This window comes from Phlebotomus papatasi, chromosome 3, assembly GCF_024763615.1.
Source record: "Phlebotomus papatasi isolate M1 chromosome 3, Ppap_2.1, whole genome shotgun sequence".
NCBI classification, from domain to species: domain Eukaryota; kingdom Metazoa; phylum Arthropoda; class Insecta; order Diptera; family Psychodidae; genus Phlebotomus; species Phlebotomus papatasi.
The window spans coordinates 46,401,359-46,428,348 of NC_077224.1; the positions used below are offsets into that span (position 1 = coordinate 46,401,359).

Consider the following 26,990-nt stretch of genomic DNA (forward strand, 5'->3'; position numbering starts at 1 on the left):
TTCTTGCTCTGCTTCCTACCACTGATGCTGGTGAATGTTTTTGACAATGAAGTGAACTATCCGGTGGCTCATGTTCTAGCATCTATTATGTGCTGGGCTTCTGGTGTCATAAACCCTTTCATTTACGCTGCCAGCAATCGAAACTATCGGGTTGCCTACACTAAATTATTCAGAAGACTGATCTTCTGGAGTGACTACGTGAGTCCAATGCCCAGCAAAAGTATGGCACCCAGTAGAATCTCAAAGGATCCATCAGTTCAAATTCAGAAGGATGTGAGCAAGGAAGCAAAAGATGGAGATAACACTTGTGCAATTGATATCGAAAATAAGAGCAAAGATACGGTAATTCAATTATAAACCAAATGAACTCAAAATTAGAGGTAAATTTGAAATATATTCGTAATTTGACTGAAATATAGATATAAATGTTAATATTAGCCAAATACTTTAGCCTAAAACAACACTGGAGCTACCAAAGTATTATTTATGAATACCATTCCTTTGAATTTTCACTGAATTCCTCCCTAAAGCTAAAATAAGACAAAACTCTTGAAATTATAATTTCTATATTGAATTCTCTTCCAATTAATATTACGAGAAAATGTATAAAAATATCGAATTATGAAATAAGAATTGTGTGCCTATTTACTAAAAGATATTAATATTAATATTTACTGTAAGATATAGTCGCAAAAATATGAATTAAATAGAATTAAAAGATTTCTTGCATTTTCTTCAATGAATTTTGGCGCCAAAGTGGCGGATTGGATTATTCCTTGGAAGTCTGTTGGACAATCAAGAGAAATGGTTATTGGGTTCGCGCGCCATCGGGTTTTACCGATTCACCCGATTCACGACAAAAAGCCGAAAAGTGACGACTACCGGCAAAACACTGTGCGCATTTTTCTCGATCTGTGGCTTTATTTTATAATTTATACCAAAAATACATTTCACATTGAGTTCTAAGTGATTGCTTTGTGTTTATGAGATGGAGGATCACAACATGAGATACAGGGAAGTTATCCCAAATCAATCAGTTGAAGAGAAATGGAAAGAAATCACACTAACCTTTGGTGAGTTTTTGTTTGCAATTTCCTCGGAAGTTTTTCTAATTTCATTGCAATTGTCCAGGAGGAACACAGAGTACTCTCCAAGATATACGCATTCCTGACAAAGCTGGTGGATTCGGGTATGAGAATAGGTCCTATCCCGAGAGTCGCAACAGGTTTATTTACTGGTGAGTGACATAACCTAAAATACTTCCGGAGACTTTCATTCCATACCCAAGTAACATTTTTTCCTCCAAAATCGCCTTGTACAAAATGTCTGGATACTTAGAATTATGGTTCACTTGCAAATTGACACTATTGATTTTGAGACCTTTAAAATAATTTCTGACAAAAAATTCTAGGAGTTCTGAGAAAGTGTTTAAAAAAAGTGAAACACATAATGAGCTCAATTAATCCTTTCGGGACGAATGAATCAAGAATTACTGTTTTTTTCTGTAATTATTTATTATCATTAGGAAGACTTTACCCCTTCCCAAAGCGTTCTATTAACAATTTTAGTTGTTAAAGTCTTAAAAGTAGTTTCTTTTTGGATTCTTTTTTAGGTTTGAATTTGAGCATTTTGTGAACTAATTCTTAATCTAAAATAACAATTTTTAACTTGTGCTGTAGGTTATTTTTGAATAGCCAATATCCAAGAAAGTTGGTCTTAGTAGTAATATTATTCATAGTCCTTTGGCAAATTTATTGAAATAAAATTAGCTGAGTAAAACTGCCCCACTTTCGTTGTCACCTCCGGTTAAGAATATTTTTCCTTTGTTTTTTAAAAGGTTTATGGAATCATAAAAATAACTAATGCCTCCGGCACACCTTTTATATCACCAAAAATTTTGTGAAATCAAAATTCATATCTTCTTCCAATGTTTTGCGTCTGTCATTCTCACTCTTTTGCACTCTTCTTCTTCTTTTAAACCTCAAAACAAATTCAATTTTGATTAATCCAATTTTAGGATTGAAATAATAAAATGTAGATAATAAGAAAAACGTTTTCGGACGTTTAAATATTTTGAGCAATTTTCGTAAAAATTTTCCCTTTGATGGAAATCGTCCGCACTGGCGTCTATACATTAGTAGAATTTTTTTAAAAAAAAAAATGCCTTTTTAAAGAAAATTTCCCCTATCCTTGTAGGCAGAAACGTCAGAATTTTTAAAAAAAAGGCATTTAAAAAAAATTCTACTAGTGTGTAGACGCCATAAGTGGAAACGTCAAAATTCTGTCAAAAATACAATTTTTGACGAAAATTGCTCGCAATATGCAGATGCCTTAACAAAAATGGGATGTTAATTTCGACTTCATGAATTTTTCCTGAACTAAAAGATGTTGCGGAGCAATAAAGTAAAAAAATTAATTATTTTCAATATTTATTCGTAATACGAAAAAATCTGAGATTAATTTATTCAGACATTAATTTTTATGTTAAAAGTGCCTTTTGTCATTAATTTTAATTTTTCAAGACTCGTAAAAAATTTTAGTGTAAACGTCTTATTCGTTAAATTCGATCTAATTTTAACGAAAAATTCCGGTTTTCGGGAAAGGTTATCGAGTGAAAATTTCAACTTGGTGCATTGCCCCCCCCCCCCCACCTTTCTTATCTTTCTTATTTTCTCTATAGCCTCGCCCCTATTACATCGATCTGGCTCAACAGATCGATGTAACAGTAGAGATGTAACATATAGAGATTTAGTAACATCATTTAGTATTGTATTTATCATGAAAACAATTATGTTTCCATTTGGAGTATCCAAAAATTTCCATTTGGGGCAGGTTTTAAATCAGGTTAATTTACCCTATATTATGTTACTGTAGTGACTAGGGTAAGTGTGCCAAATTTCGGCATAGTTGCATATAAGCACCGAAGTCCTAAGTTTGAAATGCAATATTTTTAATTCATATTCATATTTTTTATTACTTCCTTTTCGGGAGGATTGTGTGGAACCTTGAATACTAGTTTATCATCTTTGTTTTCTTTCAATCACTTCCTAAAATATTGAAAAATTAATAAAAATATGGACATTGCTTTTGGTAGTATTTCGGCCACTTTGAGTGTAATATCGTCCACTTTGTTTGTGACCACCTTTTGTGACGCAACGGATAGAAAATTTCAAAACGTCAAGCGGAATGAGTTTAATATTTAGTTTAATACGTTTATATGACCCACAAGCCCAGAGATCTTCCGTGAAATTTGTCCTGAAGACCTGAAGAGTAGCATCTCAAATTTACGCGCAGATTCCCGTAGCAATTTGCTCTTCCTGAACTCTTCCAAGGCATTTTCCACATCATCTTTTTTATAGAAGCTATGGTTTTTCTATGGACATTGTAGAACTCAGAAATTGAAAAAAAAAACAAAAAATGAATAAGAAATTTAGGAAAACAAAAGATGTTGCCGGAATAGGCAACACTACCTCACCGGAGAGACTCTCACAATATATAATATATATCTTTTTTACGAGAAATACAGGATCCACCTGGGAAATTTTACCCGAAATTTAAAGATTGATTCACTATTAACATAAACAGAAATAAGCTTTAATGAAAACTATTCAATTTTCATGAAAACACCGAAGGAAAACCACTTGCACTTCACCACAAATCGTTAGCCTGTTAGAAACACAATCGATCTGTCACATTTTTTGTAAGACTGTTTCCACACTGAGTTTTTTACAACGCAATTTAAATTTAAATTATATCTAAAATATAACGGTCTTTGTGTTAATACATCCTAAAATGAATAAATATTTAAAAGCAAAATTAATTCATTGACTATTCGAAGATTACATACATAATTTTAATTAATTTATTTGCATGGCCGAAATTACACTCAAAGTGTCCGAAATTAGAAGCTGGCCGAAATTTTGCACACTTACCCTACCTAAATTCTTTTGAAACTACGCCGACGACAAAAAAACAAATTTTAAAGCCTACTTCCATTGACTTCATGTCAAGCGTTGATGAATTGTTTTATGCACACGCTTTATGCCTAGGTATACCGCTTCAAAAATTTTTATTTCTGTTCCATAAACCTTTTTCAATTACCATCTGCTAGTGCTGAGAAAAACTTAGAAAGAAGAGGTGGGGCAGTATTAATTCAGTTACATTTTTCTTAAATTTATATGCAAAACGTTTACGAACTTATTTTTAAGCTAAGTTTACCTAATTTCTCATGAATGTTGGCTATACAGTTTCCAATACGGGATATCGGGATCCTGGGATTCCGAAATCATGGAATTTCGACCATTTTTAAGATCGGCATAAATTCCGGGATCGATGCATTGATAACATTGGATTTCTGGATTCCTAAAGTTCTAAATCTAAATATTGTAATGCCGTCCGGCATCTTCAGGCTCCCGGGATTTTTGGGATCTCAGTATTTTCGGGGTCCTGGTATTTTCAAGGACCCGCCGGGATTTTTGAAATGCTGGGAATTTCAGGGTCCCGATATTTTCGGTATCCTGGATTTTTCGGGATCCCAGGATTTAAAAGGAAACCAATGGCTGCTTAGAAATGCAGAAAATATTTCCCAGACATAGGGTAAGTGTGTTAAATTTCGGCATAATTACAAGCGCCAAAGTCTCAAGTTTGAAATGTAATATTTTTAATAAAAATTGATTTTTTTAATCCTTCTTCTTAGGGAGTGTTTCTTGGAATCTTGTAAACCCTTATTGTCCTTATTTACTTTAAAATCATTCTTAATACGTTTTAAAGTGAATAAAAATGTAGACATAGCTTTGGTGCCCTATTTCGGCCACCCTGATTCTCATAGTTCCTTGCTCTTCGGGAAATCTTCAAATGTCTTTTTCACGTCATCTCGTTTGTCGAAGCTACATTTTTTATTATTCTTTTGCATTTTATAATCTCTAGAGTATGTAAAAACTAAAAATTCATGGAAATTCGAGGAACAAAAAAGGTGGCCGGAATTGCAAGCTGGCCGAAATTTGGCACACTTACCCTGTTCCCATAAAACGGGCTTTTTTGCATCTTGGGTTGAATTCTATTTACAGGAGGACATCTCATGATGTCCTGGAGTTGTCGGAAATGAGCCTGGATCTCAATTTGATTGACAACAACGTAAGGTACAAATTTTCAGAGTCTCCAATCTTGGCAGTGTCCATTTGCGAATTGGTAGATTTTGTTGTGATCCTTGTGGCTACTGTAAGTAGTGTCCATCGATTGTACTATCCGCATCCGAATCAATTGCACAAGTCTCATGGATTAGACACAAAGTGCATGTCGATTTTCAAAGAGGCTTCAGTGACTCAGGCCAGAGATCCTCTGACTTTTCACATGATTGGTACACCATCATCAACCAATCAGCCCATTGCCCATTCTGCAGCCTGTGGAATGGATCCGATGGGTTCTGAAGCGTACTTTGCTCTAGCTTGGCAGAATTCCCTTACACTCTTCACCATGAACTGCTCAAATGGGCACACACTGGCAATGGAATTGCGTCAAAGTACTGTGGTTCCTAGGATCCTGTCCAATTTCACGGGGGTTCTCCGTGGAAAGAATACCTCAAATAATCAATGCGTAAATTCACTTGTGTTTTATTTGATGGGTGATGAAATGGTTCTGTTTGCTCTGTACAGAGATAATTTCCTACGGATGTGGTCCCTGGGAAATGGACAGTGCTTGGCCACGATTAATTGTCATGAAGAGAGTACAGAGCCAAGATTTCAGAGTCCTCAGAATAGTACACTTCGCAGTGGATGTTCCAATACAATTTGCGCTTTTATGAGTTACACGTCCGGATGCGAATTTGTGATTATTAGTATTCTTCCGGATCCACTTGGGGGCACAAATCATAGCCTCAATCTCATAAATATTATCTTGGCGCCAAATTATGATCTTGTGGATTATCAACTGACAGAAAATCGCATCTGGGGACTTTTTTGCAATTCTGAGGGTGAATACAAAGTGTCCAGTGTGAGTCTTGTTCCGGGGAATGGTGTCAATTGGGTTTCTGCGGGTCTGGAATCACTTCCAGATCGTTTCAGTGTGCAAATGGAAATGACAACGGATGCTAGACAAGCCTACTGCTCGTACATCTTCCAGCCGGGACGTTTCCAGAGGAGTATCATTGCCAAGGCTCTTGTAACATTCAGACGATCAAATATTCTTCCGGATACAAATTATCCGATAAATTTGCTCAAAGATCGCGTTTGCAATGCAGTAGCCACGGAGATTGAGAATGAAATACGTGGTTTGGAGTTACCTGATGAGGAATACATTGAGATTTCTTTGCAATTCTGGGAGAGATTCTATTCATGCTGTGAACAGTATCACATGAAAGCCTGTCAGCCAATTGGTTTGATTCCTCTTGAGCTGGAATCTCTCGAAACAGTGTGCATCGTGAAGAAGAATATGTTCTCTTTACTCCGTCAATGTGAATTCCTGGAGCACTGTATGTTGTCCGGAAGTCAGGATGCTGAAGATCTTGGTCAAATTCCAAAAGATTTTGCCGGCAATTCCCAAAAGATGGACAATTTGATGAAATTGGTGACAATTTTGGCGGATATTGAACAACAAATTCCCGATGAGGATAAATTGGATATTGACAGAAGACTCTATCAGCTGCAAATGCCCATTAATATTGTCGATAAACTCGTGGAGGATATGCTAGCGGGAGAACATGATAAAACTCCCCTCAGTCGAACTTTTCTCACGCAAATCCGTCAGCAAGCGTTGAATATCAAGAACGTTCCCGAGGCAATGCATACTCTCCTGGAAGCCCTGCGATTGGACTTTGGATCGCATGAAGATATGCAGGCACTGCCTGATCCCTTGGAACAAATCTCACAGAGTCACGTGAGGAATCTCTTTGCCAGCCAATTTGGCATTTCCCTCGTGGCTGAGTCCCTTCAGCAAATTGCCACAATTCGATATATTTTGTGCAGGAATCTCCTGATTCTGCAGCACATCCTCATTGACACCACAGCGCTGTCCAGTGATATCCTAGAGAATATTCGATCACATAAAATCCCAGAGACAGAAGTCTTTGTCCAGGCTTACTTTGTCATTGTGTGGATAGCTAAGACTTCGGCTGATCCGGGTTTGATGAGCAATGCCCTAGATAGCAGTATCAATCGCCTAAATAACTTGCACCTGTCCGATGCGAGGCAGTATCTTCTGAAGACAACTCAACCCTGCTCGCTACTGGAGCTCTTTCTCAAGAGCAAGGGATGGCAAATGACACTAGAGCACTACGTATCCGGAAACTATCGCATGTTGATGGACAACAAACAACAGGTAAGAATATTTAAATTCTATTTAATATTTTTCAATCGAATTCACATTTTTCCAGGTGTTTTAAATAGGAAAAGTGCTAGTGATAATTTTATCAAAACCAGGGGCCTCTCGACATTTCATTTTTCCATATGTTTTTGCATAGAGCCACTGAAGACTATTGGCAAGTTTTTTCCTAAAGAGAATTGACTTATCAGTCTGATATATTTCGAAATTGTGCTTTAAAACCTATCTAAAAATACATATTTCATAATTCTCGCCGAAATAATACAAGAACTACGAGCAATTTTGTTTAAGTCGCGGTGCAATAGCTGCAAAATTTTTACAAGGAAAAGTGAAAAATAGCTTCACTTTTTATTAGGCTTGATGGGCCCCTGATCAAAAGATTATTTTTTCTAATATTTTTAAATTTATAAAAAAACAATTACAAAAAGATCTTTAAAGTTTATTTTTACTGCTCGAACTCAAAGAGACAGCAGGTATATAATCTACTTTTTTTTCAACTTGTGACACGGCTAGAGGCCAAACTGTAAGAGATATCGACTTGAAGTTTTCGACGACCCCTCCATAAATCACCATTATCTAGTACAGTCTTTTTCTTTTTCCGTCCTCCCCCTTCTTCCCATCCTAAACCATATTTTTTGGTTTATTTCGAAAACGGATCCTACAATTTCTTTCATTTTCGAATAGGGAGAAGTGGGGCAGCTTTAAAATACGAATTTTTCTGCTATGTTTAAGTCGAAATGAGCCATATCGTAATGTAGCTTCTCAAACTATTTGTGGACCTAAATTATATCACGATTGGGCACAATTTTATTTTAAAATACAGTAAAGTTCCTCAAATTTGAACATTTGGGGGGTATAATGACATTTCTCACTCCTCAAATTTGAACAATATTTTCAAAAACGTAACGGAATTCATGTGAAAAGCACTTTCCCTAAATTCAAAGAAATAACTTTAGAGAATATACCAATGTAATTTATTGTGAAATTAAATGGAATTTGTTGTGGAAGTTAATATAATGCGATAATATTGAGGAAACACTAGAGAAAATGGTTCTAATTCAGACTCAACGCAAAAATTTCATCGCGTAACCTCAAATTTTACATTTCGAACTCAACCGTCGTTCAAATTTGAGGAGTTCAAATTTGAGGAACTCTACTGTAGGTAAAAAATCCCAATTTCAAAGGTGCACCACTTCCCCCTATGTTTTGGAGGTAGTCAAGGCGATTCGTCCTTGGACACCTATGTTCGAAAACCATTTCGATATCGAATTTTCGAACATCAAAGTTTAACCACTGGAGGGTCTATTTGTTTAATTTGTTTTTTTTTTTTTAAAGATTCTTAAATTTTCAACGGGTATTTATCGGACTTGATCAGTTAGTAAATCAGTAATATGTATACCTGAAAAATGATTTACCTTTCTTGGATTTCTTTTTTTTATTTTTTCGTAAGCTTGTTACTTATGCTAAAATATTTTAAAACCTATTTTTTAAGCAGTTTCTTATTTCGGAATGTTTTTTTTTAAATTTATCAATCAATTAAATCTGTATAATAAAACTACGTATACCTAAAAAGCGTGCGAAAAAATAATACACGGATAGCTCTTTCTCGTGAGTTCGAGCACTGCGCAACGCTGGGACACTTTGGCATCTCTCATTTGAAAAATAACTGTCAAAAAAAACTAAATTTAAAATATTTAGGAATTTCCCGTAAAATTAGAGATTAAAATTGAAAAATGCGTACATCGTACGACGTTTTTTGTTTAGTCTTTTTCCAATACACTTTGGAACTGAGCAGTACGCAGACGTAGTTTTCATGCATTATACTAATAACCTTGAATTAGACTAAATTGTTTTTCAAGATCAACAGTTAAACAATTCTAGACAGTTTACAAAAGTTAGTTGGCTAAGTGCTCGATTTTCGTTTGAACCTCAATTTCAAGGTTAAAAAACAATCTTAGTGAAAAGTTGCACATGGATGAAAATGTAGCTAATAAAATTCTCTATCAAACCCAGAAAACAGATTGTTAGCACAGTCCTAGTTTTCGAGATATTTTTGATTAAAGTCGCTAAAAAGTTCGATTTTTCCATGTTTTCTGACATATTTGAGACTACAGCGCCCCTGGTGTCAGTTGTACGAACTTCATCTGTTCAGAGGATTTATCGGGCATGTAAAGGACAACAAATGTTCCCATATTAAGAAATAAATCGGTTCAGCAGAATCGGAGATATAGGCACCCAAGTATCAAAAAACGCCAAAAAATGGTTTTGCCTAGATTCCAGGCTCAAAAACAAAATAAAATCAAAATGATAATTATTTTCGTAAATCATTTGACCTTAGCAATAGAAAAAATAGCATGAGAACCCAGGGACAAAAAAAAGTTTAAAATGGTTGCACAGTGTAATAGAATAAGGAACTTTCAAACTTCTGGAAATTTGGATAAATGGAAAAAAACACACACGAGATTGCAAATCGTTTAACCAACGCAAAATAAACAACAAGCGGCGACACATGACAATGACGTTTCTTTTCACCGTGAAACATCAGAAATTGCTTCGGTTTTTGTTACTTTCTGCCCTACGCCTTTTGATACTTTTTACCCCAAGTGGTCATTTTTAATAAAATGATTTCTGGAGAAAAGAGTATTCGGAAAATGCTAAAACGGATAGCGGCTTCGTATTTAAAGAATCCAAATCATTTAGGAAATATTCACCAGTGCATAAATTTTGGAAAATAAGTAAGGTAAAAATTGATATCTTCTGCAAGGAAAATATTTCAAAAATCTAAAAATTTCAATATTTTTTTTTTTATAAATTCCTTGTTGGAATTCTAAGAAACTTACGATATTGAAGTAGGTCTATGGAGGCTGTCTATGGAAAAAAATTGAGCCGCTATCTTTTTTACTTTGGAAGATATTGAATTATGAAATTTTCGATTTGTGACTTTTTACCCCAATCTCCCTTACTTTGGAGGACTATGACGAATATTTCTTCAGCGGGCAAGCATCCCTATAATATCTATGAATTCATACAGGTTTAGTTCTTTTGAAGTCTAATGTCTAATTAAAAAATCTAAGTGTTCGGCACTGCCCCGTGTTCGGTGGTGCCCTAGTTTTCTCTATGTGTTGCTCACATAAATTATAGCCTAAAAGTGAAAATTTTTTTCTTGAGAAAATAACAAAAGTCCTAACTTTTGGGATCTCTAGAAATGATCTTTGACGAAAAGATCATCTGGATATTACCGTTCGCTCTCCAGAAGCTATCTTACAACAAACTTCCTGCCGACATAGGGTAAATGTCCTAATTCAAAACCATTTCCAGACGCTTTAACTTTGACAGAAGATTCAACACATTAAGTTCATTTTTTTTTCTGAAGGAAATTACATAAATTTGCTCCTTGACTCTTCTAGAATGCTACTGTTTAGTGAAAATTCTTTAGATATAATTTGAAGACTTCTTAAATACAAGAAAAATACGTGAGTGTAAAACGCTTCTATTGGAAACATATTAATCCAAATGGAGACAAGGGAAAGTTTCTAATTGGAGACAAACAATGCAAGTGAAACCGCGACGAAAGGCTTCCAAAACCTTGTTGAGTTACTCTTGAGGGCAGGATTTGTTCTTATTTCTGGTCTTTTCTCCTTTCCCATTTAAAACAATAAGAAAATCTCTTCAAAAAAATCATTTCCGGGGTTTCCTATTGAAGCTTTTGCAGACACTTCAGAAAAACTCTTTTTGCTCACGAAATAGGTAATTATTTCATTTGAAAACTTCACGTACCGTTAACAATAAATATTAACGCTTAATTTAACTAAAATTATCCAGAAATATGACGTAAAAGTTGAACAAAACGAATAAACAACAGTCACTTTATTGTGTTTTTTCATTGGAAAACATAGTCAATCGATAAAAAAAATTGATAGTGAAAAGGTACACTTTCAATGTTTCTGAGAAATTAACAAATCAAAATTTGTGTTTATGAATGGATTTTCACTTTATTTGGAGCAAAATTAACTGAATAATGAAACTGTGGTATAGAAAATATATAAATATATTAATTTAGTACTGTATTTATCGTAAACACAAAGATGTTTCCATTTGGAGTAGCGAAAAATTTCCATTTGGAGCATGTTTTGAATTAGCTTAATTTACCCTATCTTTTTGCATCTGCAAAGTGAATGTTTTAGCCCATTCACGTAGCATAATTTCAATCCAGAATTTTGGAATATTTGTCCAAGAATTCTTAACCCTTTGCAGATGACTCTGCTTCCACTGGCCACAATTGTGGGTCAATTGGTGTGGCCGGTATCGGGAAATTTTGCTTTTGGAGCTTGGTTAATTGGAAGTTGTCAGCACATCCATATTCAGGATTATGTGAGGCTGCTGAATGGATGGTGCGAATGGAACAATTGTTCTCGCCAATTTATCCTGGGTGTATCGATGTTGGATAGTGGAGAAGTTGAGAAAGCTTACGATCTGTTCATTCAAGCTTCACGGGGGGTTTATACGGAGCCCTTTTTGATGGACAAGATCATTGGGCAGGATGTGGATGGGGAAGTGACGACAGGAGAGGCCATTGTTATGTATTACTTGAAAGTGATTCGACTTTTTGAGCAATACAATGCTCTGCATTGTGTCATCAGATTGGCTCAGAGTGCCATTCAATTGCTCATGCCAAAGCATCCACAATTGGCCATGTTTCAGTCGATCATGTTTACTAATCATTTGGCTTTGAATCATTATGAGGAGGCGTATCATGCGCTCATTTCCAATGTTGAGCCATCGAGGAGGAAGGATTACTTGAGGGAATTGGTGATGTGTTTATTTCACAAGAAACGCTTGGATCTCTTGATGCGTTTCCCGTATATTGGACTTCAGGATGAACTTGAGAGTATTATTGAGACAAGGGCACGTTCGATGCCCATTGAGGATAATATTCACTACAATTTTTTGTATGCTTTCTTTATCACAAAAGACAATGTCCGGAAAGCCGCTGCGGTAATGTATGAGCAGGCCATGAGATTTGGATATGAAAGTAATTCACTCGATGCCATGCAGTATCGCTATGATTGTCTCCTGGCATGTGTCAATGCGCTGCATTTGGTGGACAAACAGTATGCCTGGATAGCCAAACCGGTGAGCAGTAAGGAGGACAATGGTCAGGTGGATAAGGTGATTGTGTTGGAAATTGAGGATATCAGACGGGAATTGCATCAAATTGAAGCAACAATAATTCTCTCAAAACATCGTCGGGAACTCAGTACGATTCTCAAAGTGGGCCCGGATGAATTAGTTGCACTCCTGGCAACATCAAGACTCTTCACGGCTGCCGTCAAATTGGCCAGAGCCTTCAAAATAACTCCGACAATTGTCATGGAAAATCTAGCTTCGGCTTGTGTTCATGCATCATCGGAACAGAGCAATGAAGTTTGGATGTGGCTGCAGGAAAATGACCTAGCAGATCTTCCCCTCAAGAATTCCCCAATGGCCATGGCGTGGAATTTACTGGAGAAATTGCTGGTGGAAAATGAAGTTTCCGGAACGACAATTCTGCGTAGGAGTGTCGCCAAGAGAATTCTCCATTTAGGCGCATTCTTGCCCCATTGGCTCTTTCTGTCGTACAAAAAGGACAATCCCAGTGAACTCTTGCATCTCTTTGTCATCCATGGGCATCTGGTGGAAGCTACGGATTTCGCTGTGGCCTACATAACGTCCATGCTAGGCAATAACTATGAAGCTTTTGGCCTCAGAAATTCCCTACTGTCCAATGAAGCTGCCCTCTGTTTTCCCGTTCAAGACATTGATCTCCTCCTGCATGCCCTTAAGCTCAATTTTGACTACGACACTGAGTACGAGGAAGCCCACAAGAAACTCATAAACATTGTTGATGAATACCTTCAGGCAGCAGAAAGTGTCTCAAACAATAAAATTCAGTATGAACTTCAGAGGTCTTAGCCATTTATTTTATAAAAACAATTTCATTCTTTTTTTTTTTTCAAATAAAAAAGTTTTCAAGCAAAATTCAGAAGATTGTGTTTGACCTCAAACGTATCAACGAGATCCACTCGCAGAGTTTTAGTAGCACGCTCGTAAATGTGAGAGATGTTCTTTGGCGTGTCCTGACTCTTCTCGAACTTGATGTACTCTATCCAGACATTAATGTTGTCCTCACCGAAGAATTGAACAGCATTCTCGTGACATTTTCTCCATCGTTCGACATTGGGTTCACACTGAAAAGCATAATTAAATCCAAGATAAAGGAATGATTTTTAAGGTAATGTATTTTGTTTAATTAAAAAGACTCTTTAAAAAAAATAAATGAAAAGATCCTATTCAATTTGCAATGAAGAAGTAACTTTAAGCAAACGATAATCAAAATTGAATTAAATAATGCAAAAAAACATGTCGGTCGCTTGCATAAGAAATTGTCGTAACTTTAATATAGGAAAAAAATTAAAAAGAATGTGATCTAAGCGCTACAGTGGTGGAAATAAATATAATTCCACTCAATAAATTTAGCACTAGAGTATTGATTTTTCACCAATTTAAGGTTAATATCTTTTAATAATTTTATTTTTAACTAAGGGAAGTGTATCACGGATCGGAATGCTAAGAGACGTGCTCCATAGTTAGTTGAATATATGAGTTCCAAAACACTATTTGGTATTTTTTTACATGCCAATTGATATATTAGTGATCCATATAATCATTTTCGTGTATTGACAATTTTGCTAATTACGGAAATTAATAATATATAGGTGTAATTATAAGGATACAATGTGTTCCGCGGATCGGAAGGGACTTAATCAGGTGTTCCACGAATCGGAAAGGGGTGAGCCACGGCTCGGCAGACGTTTTTAATAAGGATTCTCCTGCTTTCTTGGCATCTAAATCACTCTACAAGGCTTCATTGAAGCTTCTTTGTCATCCTTACACTGTGTAGTGTGTATTCACATGATACAACTTCTAAAATTGTTAAATTTAATGAAACTTTCACTGGTAAATTGTTCTATCACAACAAAAACATCTAATTTATGTCTGTGAAGATGACAGCTAAGTGAGCTGAGCGCAATTTTCCACGAAAAAACTGTGTCGATTCGAGGAACAGATGAAAGAAAACGTACTTGTTCGCAAAAAAATAATTTATTTTCAATATTACTTGCCGAAATAGTTTAAAAGTGTATTGATAGTGAAATTAGAGCCACTGAATATTCATTTTTTAATTAAAACAGATTTGTAAATCATTTTAATCAAACATAATTCCTCATATACTTGCAGACAAATTCTCGCGTAAAATATTAAGAAAGTGATGAATGACGGATTTTTTGCTAAGACTCTGATACAGTGATTTAATAAATTAGGTAGATAATAGCAATTTTGTTTGAAGCTCGACGAGAAAATTAATTCTGTAGATTAAATATGAAATAACGTGATGCATCTTGCTAAAGAAAATTACTAAAATACAGTGAATAATTTTCAAAAGTACATTTTATTTTGGGGTGCCGATACGCGGGACAACCTTCCGATCCGAGGAACACTGACGATCGCTGGTACATTTACCTTATAAATAATAAACTAAGTTCCATTGTATAAAGTTTCACAATAATTTTTGCTGAAATATCGTGAAGAAAATGCTTGAAGAACAAAAATAAAGGAAAAATTAAAGTCTTGATGGCAATGGATTTTAGGAACTAAGAAAAATGACAAAAACCTATCAGATAATTGTCAAATTTGTCAATACATCTGCCATATATGCCTCTTATAGCCGCTACACACTAAAGAAATTTATGTCCATATTGAAGAAGATTTCCTACAGAAGCATAGGGAATTTCCGTCAATATGGACATAAATTTTCCCTAGTGTGTAGAGGCCATTAAGCTCCAAGATCGAAAGTCTTCTGTTGTTTTTAAATGGCAAAAGAGCTTTTTGCCTCATAAGTATTAATTTTCAGTGGAAAAACGAACTTTTCTGTTCTTCTTTCTGTTTCTTCAGTGGAAAAACGAAAATTTGATTGTAAAACGATCCTTTCTGTTTAGTCTGGTTATGTTCTGATGGTTTTATATCAAAATCGCATTCGTAAGCGACCTTGGATCATCGTTGCACCCAAACTAAAAATTAATACAAAAAAGACTTTTAACAGTTTGATCAACATGACATGTTTTACGCTATTTGAGAGTTTCAAAATTAGTTTTTCAGACAAAAAAACAACCGAAAGCAAGATTTACCATTCATACCATACTTCTAATGTATGGAGATCTTGGAAGTTACGACAATTTTGAAAAACACATTATATCAATTTTAATTACTTTAGTGATAATGAGTGCCCTTATTTCACTAAATTAGTCAATTAAACTGTGGTCCTTGTCACTAAAAGCTATTATTTCATAAATTTTATTTAATAAATTTTGTGCGCCGCATCGCTTGTTTTGTTTTGAAATAATGACAGATGGGCAGGGATTTTTCTTCACTTTTTTCTCACAAATATCAAATTAAAATGATTTAATGTTGCATTATTCGCACTGTCTTTTGATATTTAGAAGAGTTTGTGAACGTTTTAATGAGAAATATTAAATTTTTGCTGCAAATTACAAGCCACGCAAGCGAGCTAAAAAAGTTACTGCAAATGCTGACTAGAGCGAATTTTGTATGAAAATTTGTCGTGTCGTAACTTCCCCAAAAATGGAAGTTATGACAAATTCTGATACATTTTTCTTAATTAAGAGCACTTACGATAATTTTTGTTTAAAATAATTTTTAATGGGCCTATAAATGTTTCTTTTTCTCAAGTGAGTTTAATAAACAAAATTACGCCGATTCTAAATATGTATATATCCCAAAATCGCAAAAATGAAGTTACGACAAATGCTGATTTAACTGACGATATTTCAAAAATGATTTCATAGATTGACTCCCAATGGTAGGTAAATTTTGCAGAGTATAGGGGAAGTGCTTATAATTTTGGACAGTCTGCATATAAGCATCGATATCCTAAGTTTGAAGTGCCATATTTTCAATACTAATTGACTTTTCTTGTTACTCTTTTCAGAAGGATTGTTTAGAAACTTGGCAAGCTATTTATCATCTCATTTTTACTAAAATTAGTTTTAATACGTTTAAAAATGAATTGATATGTAGAGGTGAATTTGACTCTTATTTTGGACAACTTGGTTATTAATTTTTACAACTTGTCTGTAAATTTGGACAGATAATCCGCCTCAACAGGATGCCCATTGTTCTTCATTTTATGAACCAATCTTACCAAGTCCTCTTCCTGGTCATGTAAGGGAAACGTGGAATGTCACAAGAAGCCCAGAAACTTTCCATATCATTCATTAAAGTGAATTGACTTCGGTACTCCAAGTACGTGCGGATTCGCTCATTCCCTGACCTTTCCGGGAGCCTTTCAAGGCATTTCTCACTGCATCTCTTTCGTAGAGATGATGCTCCTTCATTTCTCCAGGCATTTGTCCAACCTAGTCATCACAAAAGCTAAAACTTCACGAAATTTCGTGAGAAAAACACCTGTCCAAAATAAGAATCATCACCTCACTGGTGAATGTCTTAAAAAATTTCCCATTTTTCACACGAAAAATATAATTCACAAGGCAAATCTCACTTCAGGTCAAATGTACAAATCATCAGTAACGTGAATCAACACAATATTCAATGAATATTCAATAATATCACTCAAAAACAGCGAACAAACTTTGTTAGTACTTCACCAAAACTAAATAAGACTGAAGTAAGCCACGAAGTTCTGTCATATTTCTCGTAAGCAATTGCTCACACTGAATTTTCAACAAAGCAATTTCAACTCAAATCATATTCAAATTTTAACGTATTTAGTGTTAAAATATTCCAAAAGGAACAAATATTTAGATAGAATTCATTATTCATCAAATATTGGAATAAAAATCCATCATTTTAATCAATTTATTTTTAGTGTCCAATGTTATCCTCAAAGTGTCCAAAATAAGAAACTGGACAAAATTAGAAGCATTTCCCCTATTACTTTTCACAAGAAAATTTTCACTAAAGCCTTTTAAATTACTACAGCAATTGTTGATTCAAGCGACGAAGGCTCTTAAGTTAAAAGACTGACCCCAAACAAATCGAATATTCAAATTACCTGAGTAGACTCCAGAAAAGCCATCTTCTCGTGAATTTCCAGGCAGGGCGTTGTATTGAGCATGAGATCGTCGTACTTTTGCCTCGCAGCATTGATGTCCTTCGTGATTGCCGTGTATTCAATGTACTGTGCCTTCAGCCGTGAACTTATGCTTGGCGGCTGCAGAATGGCTTCATTGAAGATCTCTTCGACGCGATTGGGCAAATCCGGACGCACCTGGTAGTACTGAATAATCAATTGCCACAGTGGATAGGATTCCTCAGACAATTTGCGGACTCCCTGGCGAAAAACTTCATAGAGACTCTGTTCCGATTCCTGCTGAATGTGAAATCGCATCCACATTTCCCAAAGACGCACGGAAGTCACATGAGTTTTTGTCGCCTTGTCAAACACTTCCAGCATGTACTCCATTCGGCAGTCGCGAGCCTTGAAGAGTTGCTCAATGAAGTAGATGTAGTGGGCTTCTGAGAGGAATCCCGCCTCGTAGGCTCCTCTCATGGCTACATGGAGGACTTTTTTTTTGAGCGTCGCCTGAGCTGAGGTATCTTGATTCAGTTCCAGCATCGTGTTTATGTAGTAAGACCACATCTTTTCCGTCTTGAGGATCTTTGTGGCCTGCTCGTAAACTGCCACGCAGCTCTCAATGCGCCTTTTCGGAGTTGTCTGATTTTTCGCTGTTGCATCATCACCAGAAATATCCTGACTTTCCGTCTCACTCTCATTCGTCTGCTGGTCATTGGCCATGTGGAGTCCCATTAGTTCACGATGTGCCAGAGTATGCCACATGAGTTCTTCCAGAGGATGATCATTTTGCATGTCCTTCAGGACAAGATTTCGCAAATCTTCCGCAAAAGTAAATTCCTGAAGAATCTCCAGAATATTCACCAAATACTCAATGCTGTGGATCTTTTTTCGTGAATTTAGGTAAATTATCTTGGCCTGTTCGAGAAGGTGATTCCTCTCCTGTAATCTAGCTTCTGTCTGCTCCTGAATCTTATCCGCTTCGAGCAGTTTAATCTTCAGGAATTTGTAGTAGAGTTTGGTGTTATCCGGATGCCTCTGCAACCCACCCAACATGAAATGCTTCACCCTCTCCATATCCTGTGTCTGCTCATATTCCCAGATAACTGCCCGGAGCCACATATCCGGCTTGTCTCCATGCAATTGAATCATTCTGTCCAGGATATTTGAGATATCCTTCACGAATTTGAACATTTTGGCAAATTTGAGGAATTCTTCCCAGATTCTCACATTCTGCGGAAATCGTTCAGCAGCCTGATTGTACAGTTGTTTGATTCGTACAGCTATTGCATACTCAACATTGCGCTTCTTTTCCTGGATGTTTCTCGTCTTCCGGCGCTTCTGGATCAAACTAATAAGATCACGCTCGTACTTGATGAATTCCAGGTAATCACGTAGAGCTTTATTTTGCCGAGCAATTTTTCCATTTAGAGAATTTCTCTTTCTTATGATTTCCCTGAAAATAAAAGAATCCGGCAGATGAGATTGTGATTTCCAGCCAGGAAATCTCATTAAAAATCTAACCTTATTTCCTCGTCGTCAAACAATTCAATCCTTTTCATTTGCTCATATTCAGGAAGGATTTTTTCCTTCCTATATTCCACAAGTTCTGCCATAATTCCTCACTTGAAATTACTTTATTGTGATTTATTTATTCAGAATTTCTCACAAAATAGACGAATTTTTGATAAACACACGTGAAGTGCACTGACTACAGGACCACCCTATAAACTTAACGTCTGTTTGTATGTAGGAATTTTGTAGCGAATGTCGTACGACAATCCTAACACATATTAGGACAAGTGATAAAAAATTCTACTAAAATAAATTAATAAAAACAAAGGAAGAGCACCAGCGACCGGCATTGTTCCTCGAACCGTCAGGTTATTACCATATTATTGCACCAATTTAAATAAATTTTTAATATTTTACCTATATTTTTTACCATTAAACCAGACCAGAAATTACAGATAGCCATCTTGGCAATACTAATCCCGCTCATTCACGGTGCCATGATAAATATTTTTGCGCCAAAAAGACATAACAGAAATATAAACTCATATAGAAAGAAATTGTCTTCTTGATATCTTTGTCGGAAGACGGATAGCTGTTCACTGCACATCCTTTTTCCATCTTGAAGAAATACAAAGAAATTAAATGCAAATACAGTAGAGCAGAGGTGTGCAAGAACCGTTAAAAACCGAATAAACGTCAAAATAAGTTCGTTCTGGTAGGGTTTTGACCATTGACGGATAAGTTTCATTTGACGTTTATTCGGTTTCAACGGTTCTTGCACGCCACTGCGAGTAGAGTCTCGCTATAGTCCATATTTGGTTCCAGATTTGACATTTGGGTCGCACTATATAGTCCATGTCATTTTTTAAAATTATCAACGACTTTTAGTATTGAAATTGCTCGACGGCTTCCACTTTCTTTGCGATTGTGGTACCTGTCCTCGCTCTCTTCATTATGGATCACAATTATCACAACTACTCAATAAAGTTTGCCAAAAAATATTAAAATAATTATGACAACATTGCATGTCGCGTACTAAAAAAACATAACCTAGTGTTTTGAAATCAACGGTCGATAAATTGTGGACTATAGAGCGATGGCCTATAGCGGGACTCTAATGTATCACTTCAAATGGAAAGTTCTTAAATCACGCTCAATTCAACTGTGAGAGAGAGATAGAGACACAAATGGTTGCAAAAAGACTCTAAAATGCGACAAAATATTTTCTTCTCTTTTTTATCCTTATTACCAGGTCATGTACCTTCTTCTAATATGTACTTTTGCATTCCTTATTAACCAAAATAGTGTTGTACAAAAGGATTTTTCTTAAACCTATCCTGAATTTTGGGACAGTTCAAAAGAATATGAGTCTTCCAGCTCAAAATTTCACCCCAATGTTTTTTATTGTAATATCGACAATTATTCACAATTAACCCAAATAACTGTATTCAAATAAATTATTAAAAGCATTTTCTTGTGAAAATGACTTAACTCTAAGAAATTAAACAATTTTCAAATTAAAAAACTCTACGTGAATTTTCGCGGCATTTCGAAGAATGCCAACAGGCACCACCAAATTCACTTCGGCTTTTCTTTTAGCTCAGGCCTGCTTAAACTCTCACAAGAATGCAGTGCATTAGCTCGGAGCTCGGATTTAATATATAAAACCAATTTTCCAGGAGATACGTGATTAAATTCGTGATGATCCGAGACCGAGATACCGAGTACATAGTTGGAATTATATCTTGTTTTTTAATAAATTTAATAGCATACACAAAAATACCAAATAGTATTTTGAGGCTCATATTTTCAATAAAATATCGAGAATGCCTCTTAACATTCTAATCCGGGGTGCTCTTCCATTTTAAGATTTTATTTGTTTTAAGGTTCGGTTATATTCCTTTCGGAACCGCTGCATCCAGGCCACTAATAATGCAAAATCATATCCAATCTGAGACAAATTTGAGCATATTTGATTCATTTGATAATCATAATAAAACTTGAAAAATGACAACAAACTTTTTTCAAATGTAACTGCTGCCCGAATTAAAAAGTAGCTCGATCTTAGAAGAGCCGAATTAGCGAGAGTTTACTGCATTTCTGGTAAATTTCATGAAAACCCTTTAATAATGCAAGATCACACAATAACTAAGACAAAACATGACAAATTTGAGCATATTTGCTTCATTCGAAAACTTAAAAAATGTTGATAAACTTTTTTTCAAATTTAACTGCTGCTCGAATTAAAAATTAAAAGGGTCTTAAAAGAGCCGAATTAGCTAGCGTCTACACTATATTTCATTTTGTCTTCACTGCAACTCCAATCATCTCATTTGTTAATTGTAAGAATTAGTTCAATTTTTTGGAACATTTATGTTTTTTACATACAAAAATTTAATACCTATAGTAGGGTAAATTAAGTTAATTCAAAACGTGCTCCAAATGGAAATTTTTCGCTAATCCAAATGGAAACATAATTGTTTTCACGATAAATACAGAACTAAATTACTATATTTTTATATTTTCTATACCACAGTTTCATTATTTAGTTAATTTTTTACTTCAAATAAAGCGAAAATCCATTCATATTCACAAATTTTAATTTGTTAATTTCTCAGAAAAATTAAAAGTGTACCTTTTCAAACACAAAAAGGTGACTGTTGTTTATTCGTTTTGTTCAATATTTAATGTCACATTTCTGACTAATTTTAGTTAAATTAAGTGCTAATCTTTATTGTTAACGGTACGTGAAGTTTTCAAATGAAATAATTACCTATTTCGTAAACAAAAAGGGTTTTTCTGAAGTGTTTGCAAATGCTTCAATAGGAAACCCTGGAAATATGTTTTTTTGGAGAGACTTTCCTATTGTTTTAGATGGGAAAGGAGAAAAGACCAGGAATAAGAACAAATTCTGCACTCAAGGGCAACTCAACAAGGTTTTGGAAGCCTTTCGTCGCGGTTTCACTTACACTGTTTGTCTCCAATTAGAAACTTTCCCTTGTCTCCATTTGGATTAATTTGTTTCCAATAGAAGCATTTTATACTCGCGTATTTTTCTTGTATTTAAGAAGTTTTCAAATTATATCTAAAGAATTTTCACTAAACAGTAACATTCTAGAACAGCCAAGGAGCAAATTTTTTGTAATTCTCTTGAGAAAAAATATGAAAATATGTGTTGAACCTTCTGTCAAAGTTCATTTGGAAATGGTTTTGAATTAGGACATTTACCCTACTACTTATTTGTTTTTAATTCTCTTATTCATTTCTCCTCACTCACACATCAAAATAAAAAAAATAACAATTTTTTGAAAAGGAAACATTTTTCTCTAGATTTTTTTTTAAAAATTTGTGATGTTTATATTTTTGTTGTTCAAAGTATTTTAATTCAAATTCAAAATATTTAAAATATCTGTATCTTTTGTCCAACGACGTGTCGGTATTTGTCCTATGGATATATCCATAAAGAACTTAACGAAAGATGCATCAGTTATTGGGTTCGACACTCGGAAAAAGATATCATCTGGCGTTTAGTGTTTTTGCTTGTTTGGTGACAAAAAATAAGCCGATTTTTGTGAAAAGTTATAATTAAAATTAGTGCAGGATGGCTCTAACGGAAGCAGAATTGGCCCTGCAGAAGGCAGTGATGGAGGATGCCATGCAGTATACACAATTATGCCGAATTTGCCTGATAACAGCCGAGAGGAACTTCAAGAATATGTCTAGAGCTCTTTTCGATAAAGTTCCCTATTTTGATATTTATTTTGAGACTGTTGGCCGGAAATTGGTGCCCTTTGGGAAGTTCTCTCCAAGGATATGTTCATCGTGTGAAATTGAAATGCTGGAGGCATATAAATTCCGGAAGAAATGCATCTTGACTGATGAGAAGGTGACTAAGATGATTGAGCAGTCAAAACCGAAACCTCCGGAAGAACAGATCATAAAGATAGAGCGATGGGAGATAGCCACAGAAGCCACAGGGACAGGGAAGGATGTACCGGAAGCAGCTGCAGGTGATGAAGCCAAGGGTGAAGCAGTGGATGAGAGCAAAGCAGAGGAAAGACCTAAGAAACGGAAGAAGTTTCGCTGCAAAGTCTGTCGGGTGATTTTTGAAGAATTTGATACTTTTCGTATGCATAAATGCATGTCTTGTGAGCCTAAGATTATCAAGGACATGAGAGCCATTTATACGGCTAATAAGGAAAAGACCGAGAAGAAGACACCGGATATCTCAACGGAGGCCAAGAAGAAACGGAACAGGAATAAGCAGGAGTACACTTGTGAACAGTGCGGAAAAGTCTGTACAAATCGTCAGGGATTTCTTCTGCACATGGACAAACACAATGATACAGCGCGATACAGTTGTGATCAGTGTGGAAAGAAATTCCGACATTGGCAATCCCGTCGGACTCACATCTATCGCGTGCACCTGAAGAAGCCCTTCTGTACCTGTCCGCACTGTGGCAAAGCCTTCTACCAGATCAAGTACATGAAGACACACATTCTCGAGCAGCATTCGAATTTCACGGGGTATCAGTGTGAGAAATGTGGCAAAAATTTCCAGTCCAAAGCAGCCTTTACGGATCACCATACAAATCATGCCAGCGAGATCCAGTGCAAAATCTGCGGGAAGAAGCTCAAGACGCGCAAGACATACTTCAGACATCTGGAAACTCACACTGGCGAAAGGAACTACATCTGTCCGGTTTGCGATAAGCGCTACACGTGCAATTTCACCATGAAGAAACACGTGAAGCGTGCACATCCGGATCAAGTTCATCTTCTGCCACCGGATGGAACCATAGTCAACAAGAGGTATCTGAGGAAAGCCGGCCTTGAACCAGAGGAACCAGAGGAACAGGCAGAGAATCAGGACTTGGATCAATCGATCTCTCAAGAAGTCACCGGATTATAAGGCTAAATGTAACATATTTCTCAATTTTTTTTAAGAGTTTCCATGGAAAAAATATGACATAAAAGTGTTAAAGATAAATAAAAAAAAATGAAATTTATCTCTTTAAAAAATATGGAAAATAACAGTAAATTGTCTGAGAAAATTTCAATAAAAAGCTTGAAATTATAGAAAATTATTAAGTTCATGCAATTTTTTTATTTTTATTTATTTATTTTTTTAACTAAAAAGAGATGGCAAAGCGTCCCGGCTTTGCCTTTGCGGAATTCTCGAACTCACGAGAAAGAAGAGAAAGAGCTGTCCGTGTATTATCTGTTCGCATGCTTTTCTTTGGGTACATACCGCTTTTCGATTAAATTGATTAACTTTAAAAAATCACTCCTAGAAGAAATTGCTTAACAAAAAAAGTTTTTTTTTAGAATGTTTTAGCATGACTACCAAGTTTTCCGAACAAATAAAAATGTAAATCCGAGAAAGGTAGACTTAGTCCCGGGATTATGAACATTTTGGGACCGAAAAAAACGCGCGAAATGGCATTATGCATCGAGAAAATTTGCATACCCACGGGCGATTTCTTTTGAATGAATCGAACGTAGAACGAATTTCGCGCGGAGTAAAAGTAGTTAGCCAGAGCAAAAAGATTCAACTGTTAAAAAGAAATTCATCAACAAACAATACTCTTTGGCCAGAGTTCTTTAATAAATGGTTAGAATATTAAAAAAAATACCTTAATAAAAGACATTAAAGTTTTCTAAATAATAAGCATAATGTCTTCAAATTTCCCGCGTCACAAAATAGTAGGGGAGACTGGGGCAAAAGTCACAAATCAAAAATTGTAAAATTCAATATTTTCCAAGGTAAAAAAGATAGCAGCTTAATTTTTTTCCATAGATAGCCTCCATAGGTCTTCTTCAATGTCGTAAGTTTGTTAGAATTTGAACAAGGAATTTAGAAAATAAAAAAATATCGAAATTTTTAGCCCTATTTTTGAAATATTTTCCGTGCAGAAGATATCAATTATTAGCTTACTTATATTAAATTTGATGCACTGGTGAATATTTCCCAAATTATCTGAATATTCTTTGAATACGAATCCGCTATCTATTTTAGAATTTTACAAAGATTCTTTTCTCCAGAAATCCTTTTATTAAAAACGACCACTTGGGTTAAAAAGTAACAAAAGCTATGGAGCAAAAAGTAACAAAAACCGAAACAATTTTCTGATGTCCCACGGTGAAAAGAAACGTCAATACTATGTCTCGCCGCTTGTTGTTTGCATTGTTCAAACGATTTGCAGTCTTTTTTGTAAAATAGCTGAAAATGCGCTTTTTCTCGCTCGGATAGAGAAAAGGTGTTTTCCAAAGGTGTAGAAGAATAAATTTCCTATGAAAATATGTAATTTAGGTATTTTACTTAAATTTTACGGAATCCCGTAATAAAGCGAATCAAAATGTGATAATATCTTATGCCTGATACTATTTGCCCCAGCATTTTTGAGAATGATCACAAAATTACCTTTTAGAAACGGCTCGATAAATGTATTTCCTTACAAAATAGAAGAAAATTACTTTCACAGAGTTGTAGAGTGGTAAATTTCCTATAAAATTGTGCTAATTAGAAATTTTGGAGGTGCTAGGGTAGCTTATAAAAAAATAAAATATCTGTTTTGTGACTTTTTGCCCCAGTCTCCCCTAATACATTCAGGCGCATTTCAAAAATGATTTCACAAATTGACTTCCAATGGTAGGCAAACTTGCATAATTTGTATGTGCATAATTCCGTCAGGTGCATAATCCCGAAGTGCATAATGCCGGTACTGAGAGTGTAAATCATTTGCGGGTACTACACCGACTCATGACCGATTAAGTCCGATGCAGTCGGGTTGGAAAATTAAAAAGAAAATTCAAATTTATGCAAATCGGTTGAGATGTGGGCACGCCATCCAATGTGACATCTTTAATCTTCGAAAATTCGATATCGAAATGGTTTTCGAACATAAGTATCCTGAGTACAAAATGTGCGCCTTGACTTGATTCTGCTAAAATATATTCGAAAATTAAAGAAATCGTAGGCGTTGCTTTCGAAATAAACTAAAAAAAAAACCCAAAAAATTCAATTCACAATCGAATTTTCACGCATTCCGAGTTGTAATCATCATGTTATATTCATTATTATAATCATGTTATATTGTTGCTGTTATATCATGTTATTATATATATTAACATGAGTTATTATAAGTTATTAATGGTAATGAAAAATAAATACAATACAATACAATATCCCATGTTGGAAGAATCCGCTAACTAAGTCCATGTGTGTAGACCGCCCAGGGTATAAATTCTGTAAGTGAAGTGATCGCTTCACTTGTATTTTGAATCAATTTATTTGTAAGACATTGCTAAAAACAAACAAAAAATATTGATTTTTAACGAATTTTTAGAGAAATTCTAACATTCTTTTCGGTTAGATAAATACATTGTCTTGTTTTAGCCAAGGTAATGAATCTATCACTTTTCTGGTGAATCGATCACTTCACTTACAGAATCCATAGCCAGGAGCGCCTTCCCCGTAATGTGGATGCTTCTTCCATGCTCCCGAAGTTTTTTTTTTTTTTGGGCAGAGGCGGTGAATTTTTATTACGTTATATAACAGTGAAAATATCTTTTTCTAAACATTCAGATCTTTGCACCGGGCGGGACTCAAACTCATAACTGTGAGAGTCGAGTCAGAGATCTCATCCGCCCAAGAACCAACGGTCTTGCCTATTGGGCCACTGATACCCCCGGGTGACTGAGTGTGAGAGGAGGAGGGATACGATTTTATACTAGACGAGCTATTTATTGGAACAAATTCGTTACTAATATTGAGTATCTTTTTGTTCCTCCTAGAAGGTACAAATTGGTTCCAAAAATTTTCGGTGTCCGTGGACGAGCTACATTTTGGAACAAATTCGTTACTAATATTGGGTATCTTTTTTAGTCTCTCAAAAATTATGGTGTCCGTAATTTGTGGTATCTAAAATTAGCCAAGAATATGACATAAATGTTAAAAAAAAACGAATATACAACAGTCACCTTTTTGTATTTATCATTGGAAAACATGGTC

At 35.4% G+C, this 26,990-nt stretch overlaps 4 protein-coding genes across 4 annotated transcripts in view; 3 read left to right on the forward strand and 1 right to left on the reverse strand.

Annotated features, from left to right (window-relative positions):
* Positions 1 to 702, forward strand: part of LOC129808001 (protein trapped in endoderm-1) — a 9,296-nt gene extending 8,594 nt beyond the window's left edge. Inside the window, exon 4 of the mRNA XM_055857633.1 lies at positions 1 to 702. Within this exon, the coding sequence (XP_055713608.1) occupies positions 1 to 357 (357 nt within the window). The 3' untranslated portion in view covers positions 358 to 702.
* Positions 703 to 866: 164 nt separating this feature from the next.
* Positions 867 to 13,332, forward strand: LOC129808002 (nuclear pore complex protein Nup160 homolog). Its single transcript, XM_055857634.1, has 4 exons — positions 867 to 1,073; positions 1,132 to 1,237; positions 5,067 to 7,311; positions 11,569 to 13,332. The coding sequence occupies exons 1-4, from the start codon at positions 989 to 991 to the stop codon at positions 13,264 to 13,266; spliced, it is 4,134 nt and encodes a 1,377-aa protein (XP_055713609.1). The 5' UTR covers positions 867 to 988; the 3' UTR covers positions 13,267 to 13,332.
* On the reverse strand, positions 13,248 to 19,210 carry LOC129808003 (U3 small nucleolar RNA-associated protein 6 homolog). The gene is made up of 3 exons (XM_055857636.1): positions 18,986 to 19,210; positions 17,441 to 18,917; positions 13,248 to 13,541 (listed from the first exon to the last, which is right to left on the reverse strand). The coding sequence occupies exons 1-3, from the start codon at positions 19,075 to 19,077 to the stop codon at positions 13,323 to 13,325; spliced, it is 1,788 nt and encodes a 595-aa protein (XP_055713611.1). The 5' UTR covers positions 19,078 to 19,210; the 3' UTR covers positions 13,248 to 13,322.
* A 3,270-nt stretch (positions 19,211 to 22,480) lies between these two features.
* Positions 22,481 to 24,060, forward strand: LOC129808004 (zinc finger protein 41-like). Its single transcript, XM_055857637.1, has one exon. The coding sequence runs from the start codon at positions 22,578 to 22,580 to the stop codon at positions 23,886 to 23,888; it is 1,311 nt and encodes a 436-aa protein (XP_055713612.1). The 5' UTR covers positions 22,481 to 22,577; the 3' UTR covers positions 23,889 to 24,060.
* The last annotated feature ends 2,930 nt before the right edge of the window (positions 24,061 to 26,990 follow it).

What these genes read in the sequence shown, in the direction of transcription:
- LOC129808004 (XM_055857637.1), top strand. Translation starts at nt 22,578, where the DNA reads ATGGCTCTAACGGAAGCAGAATTGGCCCTGCAGAAGGCAGTGATGGAG.
- LOC129808003 (XM_055857636.1), bottom strand. Translation starts at nt 19,077, where the DNA reads ATGGCAGAACTTGTGGAATATAGGAAGGAAAAAATCCTTCCTGAATAT. An exon ending in TTTGACGACGAGGAAATAAG is followed by an intron (nt 18,918 to 18,985) that starts GTTAGATTTTTA and finishes TTTTATTTTCAG; the next exon opens with GGAAATCATAAGAAAGAGAA. An exon ending in CTTTTCTGGAGTCTACTCAG is followed by an intron (nt 13,542 to 17,440) that starts GTAATTTGAATA and finishes TATGCTTTTCAG; the next exon opens with TGTGAACCCAATGTCGAACG.
- LOC129808002 (XM_055857634.1), top strand. Translation starts at nt 989, where the DNA reads ATGGAGGATCACAACATGAGATACAGGGAAGTTATCCCAAATCAATCA. An exon ending in AGAAATCACACTAACCTTTG is followed by an intron (nt 1,074 to 1,131) that starts GTGAGTTTTTGT and finishes GCAATTGTCCAG; the next exon opens with GAGGAACACAGAGTACTCTC. An exon ending in TGATGGACAACAAACAACAG is followed by an intron (nt 7,312 to 11,568) that starts GTAAGAATATTT and finishes AACCCTTTGCAG; the next exon opens with ATGACTCTGCTTCCACTGGC.